General features: G+C 37.9%; 1 protein-coding gene across 9 annotated transcripts in view; it reads left to right on the top strand.

Annotated features, from left to right (window-relative positions):
* ARHGAP24 (Rho GTPase activating protein 24) overlaps positions 1–20,743 on the top strand; it is a 552,828-nt gene that overhangs the window by 84,001 nt on the left and 448,084 nt on the right. Inside the window, exons 1-2 of one of the 9 annotated variants that reach the window (XM_044945686.1) lie at positions 5,713–5,855; positions 11,335–11,535. In XM_044945686.1, coding sequence (XP_044801621.1) covers positions 5,775–5,855; positions 11,335–11,535 — 282 coding nt within the window. In that variant the 5' untranslated portion in view covers positions 5,713–5,774. Of the gene's footprint in view, positions 1–5,712; positions 5,931–6,184; positions 6,337–9,633; positions 9,800–11,080; positions 11,214–11,334; positions 11,536–20,743 lie in introns of those variants that run through there. The other 8 variants (XM_044945692.1, XM_044945688.1, XM_044945687.1 and 5 more) reach the window with 8 other exon arrangements.

Raw genomic sequence — 20,743 nt, 5'->3', positions numbered from 1 at the left:
TTTTTCCAGAACTTTAAAGCTCTAGGTTGATGTTCAATCCACAGGATTACTTTACCAAAAAAAAAAAAAAAAAAAAAAGTGATTCTTACTGGAAATCATTAAGCACCTCAAGGCTTGCATTTGAAGGAAAAACCTTGAAAGTTCATTTTAGACAATGACTATCTCAGCCAAAGTTGCCTACTTGTATAATATTTTCTTTGAAGTGTGATTAAATTAAAAGCTGGCCCCCATAGAGAGCCTTGATATGATAATGCAATCGACACCATATCTGATTTTCCTGGGTTGGCTTCATTAAAGAAGTCTGACATCAAAAGTATTTTTTTAGACAGGCTTTTGTCTAAGTATAAAAATGTGGCCATCAGGAGACAGAGATGGAGGAACTCTTTAAATGATGGGCCCAGAGGTTATTTCCCTATTGTGAGAGGAAAACCCAGCTGGGGCATTCTCCCCGCCTTAGCCTGTCTTACTCAGCATCCCATTTGCTTCAGCTTTGCTCTCTTCACTCTGCCCACTGTGTATCAAAGCTCACCTGTATTGCTGCCATTCTTCCCCCATCCTCTAGATATATAATCCCATTACTTTTCAGATTTAGAGGGAAAGCTTCTTTTCTTTGTTCCCTGAGACAGTTTTTCAAAATAAAGTTTTACTAATGAAAACTGAACTAGGAATAAGGGAGGGGAAGGGCACACAAAATCCTAAACATTGAGATGTTTATACAATTTGCTTTCTGATCCTTTATTTAAGAGTCTTGTCAAAGATGGAGTTAGTTAATATAAAACAAAGGACATTCAACTCCTGTTTTCTGTTCTCTGCTTAGATCTGTTTGCTTTGTTTTGTGGCCATATGATGCAATACTACTTGCCATATTAGAACTCTCATCTCAGAGCGCTCTAAGTTTTTTCCATTAAAAGAAGTTGACTTCCTTGCTTGTTTCCACAGCATGTTTACTGAAATTGGAATGCTCCATGGCCCCTGCAAATTTGTGAGGTGTTTAGTATTTTTATGTAATATATAGCATGATGATGAGAGCTGATAATACTGTATTACATATTTGAAAGTATCCAAGAGAGTGGATATTAATAGTTCTTATCACAAGAAAAATAAATTTGTAACTATATATTGAGGTTGATGTTAACTTGATTTCTTACAGTGATCATTTTGCAATCTTTACAAATATTGATTTTGTACACCAGAGACTAATATGTTATATCAATTAGACCTCAATTAAAAAAGAAAAAGTAAGTTGATTTTCTTATCTTTTCTCATTTCAAATGGCATTCTCTCTTGGGGAACACCTGAGTTTCTATTTTCTGTTGGAGGGATATTATCAGTTCTTGGTTTATTTATAGAATCAAAGTAACAAAGAGTCTCTCTCTCCTTTTTGTATGTGATTGATTGGTTGTGACTATCTAGAGTGCTGAATTGAGAAGTGCATCTAGGTTTCTCAGGAAAAGAATTGTGATTAATTAATAATGTCTTTCATGAGCTTAAGAGTAGCAATATAGATGCCATGTATCTGCCTTCTCTCTTGGTTCTATCAATGGTAAAGCATTTGTTTTAATTTGATTTTTGTTTCTATTCACCCTTGGGAATTCCAGTGGGTCTCAATTTTTTTTTTTTCTTCTAATTCCTTGGAGACTGACGTGTCAGTAGGAACACATCTAAATATATATTAGAATATTTTTCTCCCAGTTGAATGAAAACCTCCTTAAGTGGTAGCAGATTCTCTCTACCAAGAATGTCATTAAACATACAACAAACACAAAGTAAATATTTAAACTTTTTTTAAAGTGAATATGGAAACATTGAAGCTTAAAATATAAAATATAGATTGACATTCTGATCCACGCCAACAGGTACATAATTTTCTATTTTTGTCTGTTCTCTGTTGTTTTGGACAATTTAATTTCAAATGAATCAAGGAGCAGGATATTTAGTGTTTCTTCAGGAAAATAACTGCACATTTATAAAGTTATTACTGCTAAATTTTTCCCAGGTGTGCTCTTCTGGTGACTATTTTAAACTTTGTATTCATGACTGTTGTACATTATTCAATTCTCCTGCTTTCTTTACACTTAGACTCTACAGTTTTAAGAAGAAATATTTCTTTACTTAACTTGAGTTATACTTATGGGTAACATCCAGTGAGAAAAAAATGGGAGTTCCCTTTGCTCAACAATTTCTGAAGTTTGGTTTAGCTTTAAGCCACTAAAACTTAGGTGAAGGAATTTGGACTGAAGCCCTTTCATTGGTATGGAAGTGGAAGTGTTAGTCGCTCAGTTGTGTCCAACTCTTTGTGACCCCATGGACTATAGCCCTCCAGGCTCCTCTTTCAGTGGGATTCTCCAAGCAAGAATACTGGAGTGGGTTGCTGTTCCTTTCTCCAGGGTATCTTCTAACCCAGGGATTGAACCCAGGTCTCCCACATTGTAGGCAGATCCTTTACTGTCTGAGCCATCAGGGAAATCCCTTCATTGACATATATAATAATATCAAATAGTTTAGGATTTTTGCACTGCACTCTGGGGAACCTTGAGGGCTCTGAGGTCCATTCAGTTAGGCCCCAAAGACTGACTGATGGATTTGTTTATTTCTTTATTTCTTCATTCACTTACATTTATTTAACAAAACTTTGAGTATTTAGCATATTCTAATTATTTAGTATTTAGAAGAGTGTGGGGGGCGGGTTTCCCATATCTTCCCTGAGGAAGGGAACCCATATCTTCCATGAGTTATGCTGTAGGAGACTAAACAGGAATAAGCATATGACCACATGTGGTAAAGGCTCAGTCCAGAGTGACATGGAAGCTCATGGAAGGGAAAAATCAGATTGGGAACAGCAGTAGCTCTAGGGGAGCCTTTCTAGAGGAGCTGAGGGATGGAGAGAAGTTAAGTGAAAACAACCATGTATGAAACCCAAGGTTCTTTCAAGAGATTTTTAGAAAAAAATCAATTACTTCCTGAAAAACAGATCTGGCCTCCTGAAATTTATCTCAAATCTAAAACAATCTCCATTAGATCCACTGTACCATGGGACTTAGAGTGCTGATTGCCTTGTAGGTATCATAATTTGATTTAGTTTTCTGGTGGAGTGGTAGAGGGTGAGGGACAGAAATTGAACTGGTTTTCATTCATCAGTTTTCTTTAGTTAGCAGTTACTTAGGCTACTAAGATTTAATTCTTTAAATTGTTTTTTTCACATTCTTTGTAAATGTGATGATCTCCGTTTGTTTCCAAGGCAAACCATCCAACATCACAGTAATCCAAGTCTATGCCCCAACCGTTAATACTGAAGAAGCTGCAGTTGAACAGTCCTATGAAGACCCACTAGACCTTCTAGAACTAAGCACCAAAAAAAAAAAAAAAAAAAGACATCCTTTTCATCATAGAGGATTGGAATACAAAAGCAATGTACATGTACATTGTAAATAGCATGTGTAGATGTGTGTATTTGTATGTAGGTATGCACATGCATATACATGTGTATGCACACGTGTGTGAGCACATCCATATATGCGTATATGTGAGTATATACACATCATATGTTTATTCCGTGTGTTTTTGTGTGTGAACCATTACCTGTAGAAAGGTAATATGCTAGCATTTAGGCATGTTGTTGTTTAATCCCTAAGTCACGTCCAACTCTTTGCGATCATATGGACTGAGCCTGCCAGGCTTCCTCTGCCCATGGAATTTTCCAGGCAAGAATACTGGAGTGAGTCACCATTTCCAGAGGATCTTCCCAACCTAGGGATCGAACTCATATCTCCTGCATTAGCAGGCGTGTTCTTTACCACTGAATCACCAGGGAAGCCCAGCATTTAGGCATACAGCTCAATAAAATGTACTACCGCTTGACAAACCAGCATGTTAGCAACAGCTACAAGACATTTTTAAAAAAATAAACCAATACAATATTGTAAAGTAATTAGCCTACAATTAAAATAAATAAATTTATATTAAAAAAAGAGAATGGTTAGAACTCAGATATATATTGGTCCTCTGTAGTTATACTTCATGTAGAGTGCAATCACATTCATTTTACAAAGGTGTTAGGTTCCAATATCAACACAAATGGTGACAATCGGATGTGAACAAAACGACTCTCAAAAGTTACACACATCGCTCACAAATTGCAGTACTTTACCAACTCTGGCAGTTTTTTTTCTCATAGCAACAGAACACATCCCTATTTTTTTGAACAATAGCGGGGAGTTTGTGTTGCGTGGCCATGTGGTGTTAAATTGTATGTACGCAGAGGCTCTGGGATCACGCGTGCACTGCGACACACTCTCCCCACCAGAGCTCAGGCAGCTGACACGTGCTGTGAAAATGCACCTCCCGTCTGTCCCACATGTGTGGGAGCACGTGTTCTCCCTTCTCCTCTAGCTTCCTTCTCCTGCTATTCTCTTGCGTTTCCTGAACTAGTCTTGTAGGTAAATTCAAACACATTGCAACTCTATGTCATATGGCATTTTATTTATAAACATCTTTGTTTATGTGTGTGTTCATATATATATATATTCTTTATGGAAACAAAGTTACAAATATAAATACCTATGTGTGTGGCTATTGGCATCTAGAAAATTCTGTTAAGAGCATGAAATTCATCTCTGATTGCTTCATATAATATTTTCATCTGTTCCTAGCCCATCTGATGGCAAAAAGAACCATACGAATAGATACACAAACCAGTTTCCACTGCTGGAAAATAATTTAAAGCTGTGATCCCATCAAATGAGGGGATCTTTTTAAGCCCCAGCATGGTACAGTAGCTATCATTCAGGTTGTAAAGATACAACTTAACTTAATTCTGTTTTTGTTTTAGTTTAGGGTAACCATTTATTTATATTATTGTTCTGTTGCTTTGCTAAACACTGAGGTCATTGGTCCTACTGGAAATCTCATGAACTACCCAGCTGCCATAGCCTGACCACAAGGAAAATACTTTCCCAGTGCAGATTCAGTTAAACATTCTCTCAGAATCTGAGTGAGTGAACCATACGTTCCTTCATGCAAAACCAGAATTGATTACATGTATTTCCTGCCAAGGAAAAGGAAGTTTTGAATTTCTTCAGTAAGGGCAATTTCAGGTTCACTTCAGTTTGATGATTTTGACATTGTGTTTAGTACAATTTTAATGCTAATGGAAGTCTCCTGTGTCCAAGGGGGGAAAAAAAATCAAGTTCTTACAGTAGACCATATTCTTTAAGGCATTAAATGCAAATTTACAACTTTCTGAAATACTCTTTGTAGGAATTCTATTGTGATTGTTACATGGCTTCACTCCTTGATTGGACAGTTGTTTACTGAATAGCAAGTAAGCACTGGGTATATTGTAGTGAGAAGAAGGAAGTCCTTGAGTTGGTGAAGTTTATGGGATCCTGAAGGGGTGATCAGCAGTAAACAGGTGAAGAAGCAGCAATTTAGAGAAGTGTCAGGAAGACAGAAGACAGAGTTCAGGGATAGACAATAACAGAGGGCAAGTGTTAGTCTTCCAGTCATGTCCAACTCTGTGCGACCCCCGTGGACTGTATCCCACCAGGCTCCTCTGTCCATGAGATTCTCCAGGCAAGAATACTGGAGTGGGGAGCCATTCCCTTTTCCAGGGGCTCTTCCCGACCCAGGGATCAGATCCAGGTCTCCTGCATTGCAGGCAAATTCCTTACCATCTGAGCCACCTGAGAAGCAGAGAATAACAAGAAGGAAGCTGATTTGCTAGGTGATTAGTACTGACAGTTGGAGGAGGTAGGTTTCAGGCTGAGACTTAAAGGATGAGAAGAGATGGACCATGTAAAGTTAAGAGAATGAGGCAGAGCAGCCTAGGTGGAGATCAGCAATCATCAAAACTCAAGGCATGAAAGGAGCTTCTGTGTTTCCAGAACTGAAAGTCAGCTGGTGTTACTATACTGTTCAGAGCTTTAAAGTGTGTATGTTATGGGGGGAAGTGTGAAGGAGGTAGAATGAGATTAGATTATGTTGGTAAACACATGCCAGATGATTCAGAGCCTTCTATACCATGTTTCGCAGAAGGCAATGGCACCCCACTCCAGTACTCCTGCCTGGAAAATCCCATGGGCGGAGGAGCCTGGTGGGCTGCAGTCCATGGAGTCGTGAAGAGTCGGACACGACTGAGTGACTTCCCTTTCACTTTTCACTTTCATGCATTGGAGAAGGAAATGGCAACCCACTCCAGTGTTCTTGCCTGGAGAATCCCAGGGACGGGGGGGCTTGGTTGGCTGCCGTCTATGGGGTCGCACAGAGTCGGACACGACTGAAGTGACTTAGCAGTAGCAGCAGCAGCAGGATACCATGTTTACGCCTCCAGATTTTAAAGTAAGTACAGTAGGAACCAATCAAAATTGTCCATGTAGAGAATCATTGTCTGATTTAATTTTTCAGAGCTCACTTTGGCTACTTTGTGGAGAAGGAAATGTGTGAGCATGTGCCTATGTGTTCATGTTTGTGGTTAAAAATGGAAGCAATGAGACTAGTTGCTGGGCTATTAGAATCATCTAATCAAAGACAGTGGTGGCTTGGGTCATAGAGTGGAGATGGAGATGGAATCAACTGGATAGATTTGAAATATCTTTTGGACGTATAACTTTCTGAATTTAAAGATACATTTGATGTTCAGGGTGAAGAGGAATCAGGAATCTAAAATGATCACTTTTTTTTTTTCCCTAACTAGGCATATCATGGTAGCCTTTACTAAGATCAGGTTTTGGGCAAGATCACGTTTCAGAAGGAGATCATGTTCACTTTTAGATATCTAGCACCAAGCCTATTGCAAAATTTATTAATTCATCAAACATTGATTGAGCTTCACCATATGTCAGATGTTATACTAAGTATTGAGGATATCTGGTGTCCTTATGCTTATGGAATTACAGAGATGGTAGATTTCAGAGTGCAAGAAGGGACCATAGCTGGAAATCATCCAATCCAACATCCTTAAAGATGAAGGGTAGAATTTGAAGCTTTTGATTTTTGCAGAAATATCAAGACTCCTCTATAAAAATTATGGTTATCTTAGTAAAACTTAACTTCAATCAAAATAACTGTGGTATTATTTTCCCTTAGGGATATGATACAATCTGTTTTCATTTCTGTTTTAATGATTGTTACAATTAGTACCATTGAAATACTTTCTGATGCAATCTGAAGTCATGAAAATTTGGGCACTGTAGCCAGGGGTTTGGTGAGAGATGCTATCATTGGTTTGACTAGGCTTATAAACAACATATGCAAGAAGAATAATAAACCACATTCAAATGTGCACACGTTTTTTACTAAGGATTAATAGGAGACAAATGTGGAATTGGGCACTTCTATTTTTTATATTATTGATGGTAGGTTGCTAATTATCTTGAAGCATTTCAGAGGGGATTTTTCAAATTAAACAGAAAGCATTAACATGAAAGGAAAGAAATAAAGGGCTGGAAAGAAAAAAAACTTGTTGTGCAATGAATTCTAGATTTTTATGTGTGCATGTGGGGGTGTGTGTTGAAATGTTTGTTTTAAGGACTTATTCAATTTGTAAGTTAGGATATTTGGTTAAAGAATTAATAGGTGATGATGAAATAGCAAGCTGTGTAGATGTGAACTGTTTAAATGCCAGGAAATGAAAAAAGATTATTTAGGGTGGTCTAAATACACATTGTCATTGTTCAGTCACTAAGTTGTGTTCGACTCTTTGTGACCCTGTGGACTGCAGCACACCGGGTTTTCCCTGCCTTTCACTATCTCCTGAAGTTGGCTCAGATTCATGTGCATTGAGTCAGTGATGGTATCTAATCATCTCATCCTCTGCCACCCTCTTCTCTTTTTGCGTTGTCTTTTTCAGCATCAGAGTCTTTTCCAGTGAGTCAGCTCTTCGCATCAGGTGGCTTAAGTATTGGAGCTTCAGCATCAGTCCTTCCAATGAATACTCAGAGTTGATTTCATTTAGGATTGATTGGCTTGATCTCCTTGTAGTCCAGGGAACTCTCAAGAGTCTTCTTCAGCACCACAATTTGAAAACACCCATTCTTAGGCACTCAGTCTTCTTTATGGTTCAACTCTCACATTCATACGTGACTACTGAAAAAACCAGAGCTTTGACTATACAAACCTTTGTTGGCAAAGTGATATCTCTGCTTTTTAACATGCTGTATATGTCTGTTGTAGCTTTCCTTCCAAGGAGCTTACTTATTATCTATATTAAGTTACAGCATTCATTATTCATTTAGAGTGAGGTTTACTTGGCTTTTTACACTAGGTCAAATACTATGAAAGAAAGGGATGAAAGATCCTGCCCTAAGGGCAGAACAAACTGGAAGCATCAGGCATGATCCAGGCTGCTCACACAACATGCGCACACACGATGGGAGACTGTTTCTTTCAGGGAGTGGTGATTGCCAAGGGAAAGCCCTATGGACCAAAGGAAGTTTCAAGATGTTTTGTAGAGATGAGAGCTTGTTCATCTAGAAGGTGTTTCAGGATAAGAAAGGGAAAAGTGGGTACTAAATGAAACAGATGGCAGTCAAATGACCTACATGAGGCTTAAAAGTAGTTTGAGGAGATGAAGATAGAAAGCAAGGCTGGAACTAGATTGGAATACATATAGAAGAGGCAGAGCTCCTCAGAGGATGGTTGAAATGATCAAAATAAGAAGTATATAGAACCAGAGCTCTTCTTCATCCCCTGTAACTGGAATGGCAGGACTGAATTCAAAGATATAATTATATATTAATATATGTATATTATGTATATGATTAATAGTTGTAATTATAATTAATAAACATTAGAATGATGTTATGTATTACACATATTTTATATATTTAATAATATAATAATATAAATATATATATATGGAGTCTAGAAAAATGGTACTGATGAACCTATTTGCAGGGCAAAAATAGAGATGCAGATGTAGAAGTTGAACATGTGGACATAGGGACTGGGGAAGGGGAGGGTGGGCCAAATTGGGAGAATAGCACTGATATACATACACTGCTGCTGCTGCTGCTAAGTCACTTCAGTCGTGTCCGACTCTGTGCAACCCCATAGACAGCAGCCCACCAGGCTTCCCCGTCCCTGGGATTCTCCAGGCAAGAACACTGGAGTGGGTTGCCATTTCCTTCTCCAATGCATGAAAGTGAAAAGTGAAAGTGAAGTCGCTCAGTCATGTCCAACTCTAGCAACCCCATGGACTGCAGCCTACCAGGCTCCTCCATCCATGGGATTTTCCAGGCAAGAGTACTGGAGTGGGGTGCCATTGCCTTCTCCGAAACATACACTATTATGTGTAAAACAGATAGCTACTGGGAAGCTGCTGTAAAGCACAGGGAGCTTCGCTCTGTGATGACTTAGAGGGGTTGGATGAAGGCGGGGGGTGAGAGAGAGGCTCAAGAGGGAGGGGATATATGCATGTTGTGTGTTAGTTATTCAGTTGTGTCTGACTCTTTGTGATCCCATGGACTGTAGTCTGCACCAGGCTCCTCTGTCCATGGGATTCTCCAGGCAAGAAGCCTGAAGTGGGTTGGCATTCCCTTCTCCCGTGGATCTTCCCGACCCAGGGATTGAATCCAGGTCTCCTGCATTGCAGATGGATTCTTTACTATCTGAGCCCCCCAGGGAAGCATAACACAAAGCTGATTCATGTTGTTGTACAGAAGACACTAATACAACATTGCAAACCAATTGTACTCCAATTAAAAATAAATAAATAAAATGGGAAGAAAAAAGAAAGAAACCAGGACAGGACAGGTGTCGAGGCCTGGCCACTACTGGGCAGGGAAGACAGAATGCACAAGGGGTGAGTAGCAGCTGGTACCCCAGGGGCAGGTGCTGCTCCATGAGCACATGCAAGGAGACTTGGTCAGTGACTAGGCCCTGCCTTCGCATCAGCAGCCCCAGGTCCTCTGACCTCACATTTAGGGGCCAGCATGAACAGCGTACACCTCCAGGTCATCACAGAGATGCTGGAAATATTTGTCCGGGCACTTCCCCACCATCTCCATAGCCTTCTCCTCCATGGGCATCTTAGCATAGAAGCTAAAGCGATTCTCATAGTGCTTCAGTTATAGAGGTCCAATGATGGAAGGGTTGATCCTTGTACCTTCAAGGAAGAAATGTAGATAGTTGAGGGCTGACAATTGAAACTTCATGGAGTATACAACTAGACTTGTGTATATACAAATTAATTGAAAAAATTCGTGGTGAAATAAAGACTAGATAGAAAGCAACTTGTTTTCTGGAATTAAGCTGAAAAAATAGAAGCTTTGGAATGAATATGCCAGCACAGAATTATTCTATGTTTTATTAATTAATCTGTATCCTTATATCCTCAAGAAAGACACAAGGGTCAGAGTGCAGTTTTCACTTCATGAAAAATGCTTAGGAATAAACATTAGCAAAAGCCTGCAGGAAGCCTTTGGGACAGGAAAATGTCTTTTGTTCTTAACTACTTTTCCCTGGCTCTTCCAGAAAACCAGCTACTTACTGTGGCAGCTTAGCATCTCACCTGTTGATTAATATTGGCTCTAAGATAGACTCATATGCTTGATATGTACCGTGTGTCTGGCCTTGTGTTCCTTCCCGCATAACCTTGAAATTTTCTTCATCATGCAGTTGACTGGAACATACCACTCACTCCAGAAGTCTGAAGGAGATGCACTGGCCAAGCCGGGCTATTTTTCATTTGTTTGCATTTTTCGTCAACATTTTTCAGCTGCACTAATTCTTGACCAGCCAAAGAAACTCTCAAGGGAGAGAGAGAGGCAGAGACAGCTTGAGAAATTCTCACATATGTAAAACAAATGCCTTCCATTGAGGTTTTTAAAATAGTCCCTCTAAACTTTAACATGTGTGAGACTAAGTTTGCTCAAATAATCACAGGCTTGCACTAGCAGGCTCCAATCAGTGCACACCAGACACAGAGGCCCATTATCACGAGAGTCCTGGGTTTGTTTGTTTTTTTAAAGGTGGTTTTTATTTTGTCTTCAAATATTGCCTCTTGTGACCATGGTGTAGTGGTGCGCATAGCTGCCTCCTCCAACTTCTTAACACATTACGTCTAGAACTTTCCTATTCTTTAATTCCACTTTGGAAAAAAGAGATATTATCACATCGTTGACTAGCTCATTTAGGGAAGACACAAGGAACTCTGTCCAAGTTTCCTCCAGGAATATTGTTGTCACATTTGTGGTTTGCTTCTAGAAATTTGGAATGTGAGTTGATGTACATTTTTCACTATTCCTCCAGCATTTTTTTTTTAAGGGACAGGTAATTTAAGAGGGGGTTGGCTATATCAGAGCACCTTATTTTTGTTGTTTTTTGTTTGCTACATAGGAAAAGTCCATCAGCTTGATAATGGAGGAGAACAATGACTCCATGGAGAACTCCCCGCAAGGCCTAGGGAGGAACAATGCTGTGAAGTGTGGGTGGCTGAGGAAGCAAGGAGGCTTTGTCAAGACTTGGCATACCCGTTGGTTTGTGCTCAAGGGTGATCAGCTCTATTACTTCAAAGATGAAGATGAAACCAAGCCCTTGGTAAGTAGGAAAAAATAAAAAGCACTTTAGTGCTTAGTAGCCTAAGAAGTGGTGGGGTTTGTTAGAAACTTGGAGACTGAGGTCAACTCAATCTCCCTGGTCTCCTTCAGTTCACTGGCATCTTTCACACTTTTACTCATTGTTTACTTTGGTTCAGGAGGATAAACTTGCTAATTGAGGCCAAGAGACAAATTTATACTTGTTGAATATTAATTTTGACTTTTACTAAGCTGGACCAAAATAAATGAGTTCTAGAGATCTCATAAATAAATTAATAAGAATATCTTTGAGAAGTACTCAAAAAAATAAAAAGAATATTTCATATTGGTATCATGACAGTTATAGGGCATTTCCATACTTGTTACTGATTTCATCATAGCAAACCAGTAGGGGACATGGGGGTTATCGTATGAAAATATTAATGGACCTCTGTTAGAAGATATATATATTGTAGCCAAAGCATCTTTCCTTTTCTCAGAAGCAAGTTGAAAGATTTGAAGGAAAACTGTAACTGGAACTTTAATTTATGAGACATTGTCAGTATCTGTTCTCTGGGGGCTTCTCTCTGCTTTAACTCACATAAAATATGGATGTAGTGCTAAACCCAGACAGTGTTCATACATCCAACCAGCATACACAATATAATCCCCCGGGGACAGTTTCTGTGTTTCTTTGTGGTTTCTTAATGGTCTTTTAGTTGCTTGTTTACTTCTCATTTCCTCAGCCACAGATCTCTGGGTTGCAATTAGGAAAAATTCTCCATCCTTCCCTGTAGCTACAACAAGCTTTCTTAGCTGTGATCATTGCTTATCAATTGATGAAAGAAGATGGGAATGGAGGCATTCCCTCTGTGTTTTTCCTTCATCTACATCTATAAAATAACTAAGAGAAAAAATGTTTTAGGGTAGTTTACATAAACACTAACGGTATGTTCTTGGGGCTATTTTCCTTGTATTAAAATTTGAGAACTTAATTAGGAAGTTGGATCAAGGCTCTGCTTTAGTATTTTAAATTCCTCAGACATAATTTAACAAACTTCTCATTAGTCTAACTGAATTATTAATACATAAAAGTAGCAATGAAATTACATTCTCCACTCATTTTTTGAAATTTCTGTTTTTTAGCATACCTTTACCAAGGCCGAGCATTTGACTAAGAATTGGTATATATATGTTATGAAATGCTTAAAATAATCCTTCGAGGTAGGATTAGCCTCATGTATGAAGAAATCAATGCTTAGGTATAAAGCATATTACCCAGAGTTAGATAGTGGTGCCATGTTTGCCTCTAGTTAAGTCCAAGTTCATATGCTTTCATTCAAAGATCTCATAAATAAGTTAATAAGATTATCCTGTATTTATGTCATGACAGCTATAAGGCATTTCCATAAGGACAGGGAAGTCTGGCATGCTGCAGTCCATGGGGTCACAAAGAGTTGGATGTGATTGAGCAACTGAGCAACAGCAATGACATTCCTTTCATCATAGCAAAACAGTGGGGAATGTGGGAGTTATTATTACAAATGAAGAAACTGTGGCTGAGATGAGCACCATCATATAGAGATCAGAGGCCAAGGAGTTTTGTTTGTTATCTTATACTCTAGAGTTCTTTTCTCATTGTACCTTGTTTTATACTATGCAATACAGTAAGGTATTATCTTGAACATAAAATTATTTTTACCAAACTCAGGTTAATGTGAAAAAAAGTAGAACATGAGGCATTCATTATGGAAACTTTGATATGGAGGACCATGTTGAATACAGAAGGAGATGGATGAGTAACATTCAATATTTTATTCTATGGACTTTTGTTCTGGCATACTTTGGATGGGCTGGGTTGTTAACCAGAATGAGTACAAATTAAATCATTAATTAGGTCTCATCTAGAACCTAAACAAAGGATTAGGGGAGCAAACAGAGGTTTTAGGAGCTGAGTGACTGGAGAGCTGAAGCAGACTAAACAATTGTTCTGACTCTTTGGTGAGTTCAACGTACCTTCTAGTAATGAAGATTGACTACAATAGATCAAGATTGAGCTTAATGTTTCTAAAATTTGAGAACCTGCAGATGTCAGAGAATATGTACATGAACCCCTTAAACTGTTCAAAGAGGATATTATCAAATTGCTTTGGTTATTGTCCTCTGTGGGGTTTCTCAGAAGATCGACAGAGTCACAGTATTCTGTGCAATGTAGTTATTTTGATAAAAAGTTGGAAATTTAAATAAGAAATGCAAAAACTTCTGATCAATTCAAATGAAATTTGAATTGAAGTGAAAATTAATTTAATTCATAGTATTTCTAAGATAAGCAGTATTTTGCTATTAGTATGTTACTAGTATTTGTAGACATAATATGTGAAACTAACAAAATAGAGTTATATTGATAAGAAAAGGCTAATTCTTATACAAACGAAACATAGATTACCATTATTCCTCCATAAAAAAGTTTGCATATTTTTTCTTCCTAATTATTACTTGTTAAAGATTTGCTGTTAACAAAGTAAGATAATTTGGGGTGAATAACTTTGAATTATTATTCATTTTTGGACAATCTTTCATGTAAGCACCAGGAATTTTGACATTGTACTTTTAAATTTTAATATTTTGCACAGATGTTTAGACATGTATACACAGAATCAGATGAAAACAGCAGTGTCTATGTCAGAGGACAGTTTGTAATTTGAAAGGACTGTGTATTTGTCCATGAATGGATTCATTCCTTACTTTAAAGTGAATTTTTAAAATGAGAAATAGATGCCTGCCTGACACATTGTAAGTGCAAGGCACATTTTTGGATGAGTTGGTGAGTCAATAAATGATATCTAAACCAAGCAGGGTTGGGCCAGGACCAGGTGCTGTAACATGGACTATTCTCAGCTTCATATATCAAAATCATAACCTCTTTTTCAAACAATGTGGTTTAAATCACATTAAAAAAATCCTGTAGTGACATATCATAGAATAACCCTAAAAAATTCAATAAGTAGCAATTGAAAGCCTTGGAAAAATGTTAAAACAGGGAAAAAAATGTTATAAAACTCCTCACTTTATAGATAAAGGATGCATGTGTGTTTGTGTGTGTGTGTGTGTGTGTATGTGTGTGTGTGAGAGAGAGTGTATGTATCAGCCAAGAGATATTGTTGGTGAGTAGCAAATAACAAACTGAAAATCAAATTTCCTTGCTCCTGATCCAATGTTCCTTCAGCTTAGCCTTTTGCCTGCTCACAAATCCGCAGCTTTTCTTTAGATTTGTTTTCAGTCAGAAGGACTATTTTCAATATGGGCACCTTCAAGCCTAAGAATGCCCTTGGCCTTCATATTTTTTTGCTGAGGGCTATTTAAATAATACTGGAGGAAACATCACTAATGAAATGAAAAAATTTACTCTTCTGAGCATTCCTAACCAGCTGAAAATTTTCAATAAACTTAATCTGAATTGGTTTTCCTCTTTCTTAATAGTATTTCTAAAATTAAAGTATTAAAATCCTTGAAGTATGTGTCCCTCCTATCCTAGAAAAAGCCTATCAATTTATTTTAGTGAAACTTTCTCTGAGTTTCTCAACTCAATAAAGAGAGTCAAGCTCCATCATTATCCTTGTTATTAAAAACTACACATCTGTTGGGGAAACATGTAAATAGAATTATAATTGTGACAGACTAACATGTAAGCGTGAAGTACTCAGAAAGCACAGATATAATTAGTGCCAGGGAGGGAGTGATGACTGGCTAGAGGAGTCGAGGAGGCTGTGACCCTTAACTAGGATGTTGAAGATTGGTGGGAATTTTCCAGGTACCTAAACTGGAAAGAGGAATTCAGAGCAGAGGAAAAGACTTGGAGTTATAGAATAGGTATCTAATTTTTACGGAAATTCATTTTCTGAGTTCTAGAGGCTGGAAGTCCAAGATCGAGATGCTTCCAGTGCTGGTTTCTGGTGAAGCCTGTCTTCCTGGCTTGTAGAAAACTACTTTCTCTCTGTCTTCACATGGCCTTTGCTTTGTGCACTGGAGAGTGAGAAAGCTCAGGTGTCCTCTTCCAAGGACACGAGTCCTCTCAGATTAGCCCCATCATTATGGCATCATTTACCTTGATTATCTCCTTGTGAAAGTGACCATACAGATGGAAGGAAAACTTAATTGAGAAAAGTATATTCATTAACATAGGGTTTCAACATATTTGGTGTTATGGATTGAATTGTGCCCCCCTCCATAATTCACATTAAAGTCCTAGCGACATGGAGGATTAGGACTTTAATGGGAATGGTGGCGGGTGCAGGGGCGGGCACAGTTCAATCCATAACACCTAATATGTTGAAAACCTATGTTAATGAATATACTTTTCTCAATTAAGTTTTTCTTCCATCTGTACAATTTTCATGTTTACTAGAACCTAGTATATCTGATTTAGTACATTATAGACTTAATTACTTAAACTTAACATTGATGTACCGTGTTCTTATTCAGGTTGCACCTTGCTTCCTAAATATTCCACAATCTGGGCAAGTCTGGGAACTTAGAAAGTCTCTAAACTGACCCTTGTATTTTCTTCTTGAGCAAAAGGCAAAAGCCCCTCTAGGTTCTCCTTTCTCTGGCGACAATATCTTTTTGTAAATGAGACTTTCCAGCCTGTAGCCAGAATTCCCCTGGGGTTCTACCTCAAAGTGTAAGTGTTTTATATTTAATATACATCAAGCTAAAATATTTAGTATCCTATAGTTTTAAAAATGAAATTTTAGTTCATCTTAGCCCAAACTCACTCCAGAAACTCCACTGTTTGTAATTATCATGGAAACAGATTTTATTTAGAACAGATTTAAAAAATAAAGTTGATTTGGTTGTTTCTGAAAAAACCAACAGAATAGTGATGTATGCAGCCAATGTTTGAATATATACCAATGTATCCATAATTTCTGTTACTCATAGGCCACTGCTGTAAGCATTTTATAATTCTGTATTTTTTAAAATATTTATTTAATACTTATTCTATTTTTAATCTTTAAAATAATGTCCTGTTTATACATAGAAAAAAGTTTAAAATTATACTGTACATAAGAATTTATTTAAAAAGAAATCTTTCATCTACCTTATGTACCCCTAGGAATTCTGGATAGCTATGAAAAATGTTTTAAAACATATTTTAAACTAAGCTTGTAACAATATCTGTATGGCTATTTTTCATTAATAATCATGACAAATGACTGTGGCCTTATAGATACTATAACAGAGGGGATGAAGCTGATACATAGATAAAAAGTGATTATTATAGTTATCTTAAAAATAAAGCAGTTATATAGATTTTGTTAAATGAATCTAGTGATAAATTCCTAGTGCTTTTGGGGAACAATTTGCTTTACTTCTATCCTGAAGTATATTATTACTTAAATAACTGCCGAGTCTCAAGTTTGGCCATACTATTGAATATCTCTAATATACCTTGGGTACTAGAACTTGACATACCCTGGAAAGCATCGATTTTTAGAAGCCAACCTGGGACTCCTGATAAAACGACTAAAATCCAAACAGGCACTAACCCAATTAATCTAGTCTAGACTTCCTACAGCAGATATTGATCCAGTTGTGTGGGAAGGTATTTTTTGGACCTGATGAAGATGACACTGTATTAGATCACAATGGATTTTCTTACCTTAAAGAACAAAGTGATTTTAAGTGAATTATAACCTGAATCCTGACTTCTAAATGTGCAAGAATTGATTACTGGTTTAAGAGTAAACTCTAATTTTATATATCTAATGAAACGTGAGTTAATGAAATCTAGAAATCTCTAAGGTAATTGGTGTTCTCTGTTAAAGTATATGACCCAGAAGCAGCCAAAGTGCTGATTATGTGTGTAAAATAATGCTGGAAACACACATAACTGACTTTCTGTATGTGTGTGTGTGTGTGTGTGTTAGTCGCTCAGTCATGTCTGACTCTTTGCAACCCAATGGACTGTAGCCCACCAGGCTCCTCTGTCCATGGAATTGTCCAGGCAAGATCTTCCTGACCCAGGGATTGAACCCATATCTCTTATGTCTCCTACATTGGCAGGAGGGTTTTTTTTTTTTACCACCTGAGCTACCAGGGAAGCCCAACTGACTTTCAGTGTAGTATCTAAGTCTCTTGGCATCCTAAAAGACACATAAGAAGGATTTGTGTGTTATCATAAATTTTTAGGAACTCTTACCTCTTTTCTAGAAATCATATCAAGGTAGTGTTATTAATAGTGAATGTTTTATTCTGCTATTGGTCAAATAATTTTTTATTGCTTATAGAAGTCATCTAGGCATAGCATTTTATTTTATATCAGTGTGGTTAAAAAAATAGGCTTTTGAGTCAGTTTATTTGGGTTGAATTTTGATTCGTCTACCAAATAACTATGATATATTAGACTGAATAAGCTGGTTTTAAACTTCAATTCAATAATCTGTACAATGGGAAAAGAGGTTTATGTGAGATCAATTTATGTAAAGAATTTTAGAAAGGAGAAGCATATAGTAAATATAAAGTAAATGTTAGCTATTTTTATAACATTAATTTGACAAAAAAGAATTTATTTCTTGAGATGGTCATACTCATCATTCTTTCACTTAGTTTTTTTTCAACATATATTTGTAGAATTCTAATGTTCCTGCAGTTATTATGCTAGACTCTAGAAACAAAAGATGATATAACTGTTACTGCTCCTCCGTCCATGGGATTTTCCAGGCAAGAGTACTGGAGTGGGATGCCATTGCCTTCTCCGACTATAAAAAGATCAGATCAGATCAGATCAGTCACTCAGTCATGTCCGACTCTTTGCAACCCCATGAATCACAGCACCCCAGGCCTCCCTGTCCATCACCAACTCCAGGAGTTCACCCAGACTCCTGTCCATTGAGTCAGTGATCCAGCCATCTCATCCTTTGTCGTCCCCTTCTCCTCCTGTCCCCAATCCCTCCCAGCATCAGAATCTTTTCCAATGAGTCAACTCTTTGCATGAGGTGGCCAAAGTACTGCAGTTTCAGCTTTAGCATCATTCCTTCCAAAGAAATCCCAGGGCCGATCTCCTTCAGAATGGACTGGTTGGCTCTCCTTGCGGTCCAAGGGACTCTCAAGAGTTTTCTCCAACACCACAGTTCAAAAGCATCAACTCTTCAGCGCTCAGCCTTCTTCACAGTCCAACTCTCACATCCATACATGACCACAGGAAAAACCATAGCCTTGACTAGACGAACCTTTGTTGGCAAAGTAATGTCTCTGCTTTTGAATATGCTATCTAGGTTGGTCATAACTTCCCGTCTAAGGAGTAAGCGTCTTTTAATTTCATGGCTGCAGTCACCATCTGTAGTGATTTTGGAGCCCAGAAAAATAAAGTCTGACACTGTTTCCCCATCTATTTCCCATGAAGTGGTGGGACCGGATGCCATGATCTTCGTTTTCTAAATGTTGAGCTTTAAGCCAACTTTTTCACTCTCCACTTTCACTTTCATCAAGAGGCTTTTGAGTTCTTCTTCACTTTCTGCCATAAGGGTGGTGCCATCTGCATATCTGAGGTTATTGATATTTCTCCCAGCAATCTTGATTCCAGCTTGTGTTTCTTCCAGTCCAGTGTTTCTCATGATGTACTCTGCATATAAGTTAAATAAGCAGGGTGACAATATATAGCCTTGACATACTCCTTTGCCTATTTGGAACCAGTCTGTTGTTCCATGTCCAGTTCTAACTGTTGCTTCCTGACCTGCATACAAATTTCTCAAGAGGCAGGTCAGGTGGTCTGGTATTCCCATCTCTTTCAGAATTTTCCACAGTTTATTGTGATCCACACAGTCAAAGGCTTTGGCATAGTCAATGAAGCAGAAATAGATGTTTTTCTGGAACTCTCTTGCTTTTTCCATGATCCAGCGGATGTTGGCAATTTGATCTCTGGTTCCTCTGCCTTTTCTAAAACCAGCCTGAACATCAGGAAGTTCACGGTTCACATATTGCTGAAGCCTGGCTTGGAGAATTTTGAGCATTACTTTACTAGCGTGTGAGATGAGTGCAATTGTGCGGTAGTTTAAATGAACAAGGGTTTAAAATGAACTTTCTTTCTTTCTCAGGTGAAAGTCCAAAGTGATACTAAGTGAGGAGATCTGCTTCAAATAACTGTTTAGAAACTTAAGCTTCTGGAGATTTTGCAGTTTTAACTTTTGGCTTTGAAACTTATCATAGGATCATTTCCTTTCCAGTAATCTAGAAAGAGTATAAAATAGACTACTGCATAGAAGGCTTAGATAGACCATTCGGTGTGCAAGTGCCTCTTATCACTTCTATTCATATTCCAGTAGTTGGGACTGAGTCACATGATCATGCCTAACTGCACAGGAGGCTGGGCATGTACCCACTTTATCCTCGATCAGAGGAGAACATGGGTATGGAAAAAGAGCTAGCTGTCACTGCCACAGATGATCAATTAATACTAAAAAATATCCATAAAGATAGTATTCAGTTCCAGTGGCTGTTATAGTCAATTGCAGTTACTGTACGATGTAATGAGTATTTAAATAAAGAAAGTGTAGAGAATACTTAGGAAGCAACAGAAAGGGGGCATCTATAACCACTTCAAGGTTCAGGGAGAGTTTTTCTAAAGAAGATATATTTAACCTCAGAAATGAAGGAGAACATAACATTATTATAAGCTGTTTGGTTGATATATGTGGCAGAATTAAAGGTGTAGGTCATGGCCCTTTGGTAGATCGTTGACGATTTGATAACCATAATAATGGTTAAGTATTTCAGCACCTTAGAAAGGAGACAGCAGGGATAAGAGATGAATTTGGAGATGTAAACACAGACAAGTCTGTTACAAGTCCAGTAAGCAGTGCTAGAGATTGTTTATTTTATTCTGAGACCTTACATTTCCCCTTGCTTTTATGTGCATATTTTTCTTGGTTTATTGGATTTAGAGCCAAACAGTGAAAATAGGGCTTATTCTATGTGCATCTCACTGTTAAGGAATCCAAAATGTTCACCTATCCAAAAAGGCCTCCTGCAACAGTTTTGCAATTCTGTCTGTTTGTATTGTTTATTATTTTGTGTAGTGAAATAATTTGCAGAGAAATTATTGAAAAGCAACTATACCACAAACACTTGGCCTTCTGTCATCTGTTATTCGGAGAAGGCAATGGCACCCCACTCCAGTACTCTTGCCTGGAAAATCCCATGGACGGAGGAGCCTGGTAGGCTGCAGTCCA

Source organism: Bubalus bubalis, chromosome 7, assembly GCF_019923935.1.
Source record: "Bubalus bubalis isolate 160015118507 breed Murrah chromosome 7, NDDB_SH_1, whole genome shotgun sequence".
In the NCBI taxonomy this organism is placed as follows: domain Eukaryota; kingdom Metazoa; phylum Chordata; class Mammalia; order Artiodactyla; family Bovidae; genus Bubalus; species Bubalus bubalis.
This window is presented reverse-complemented; position numbering and strand designations above follow the sequence as displayed.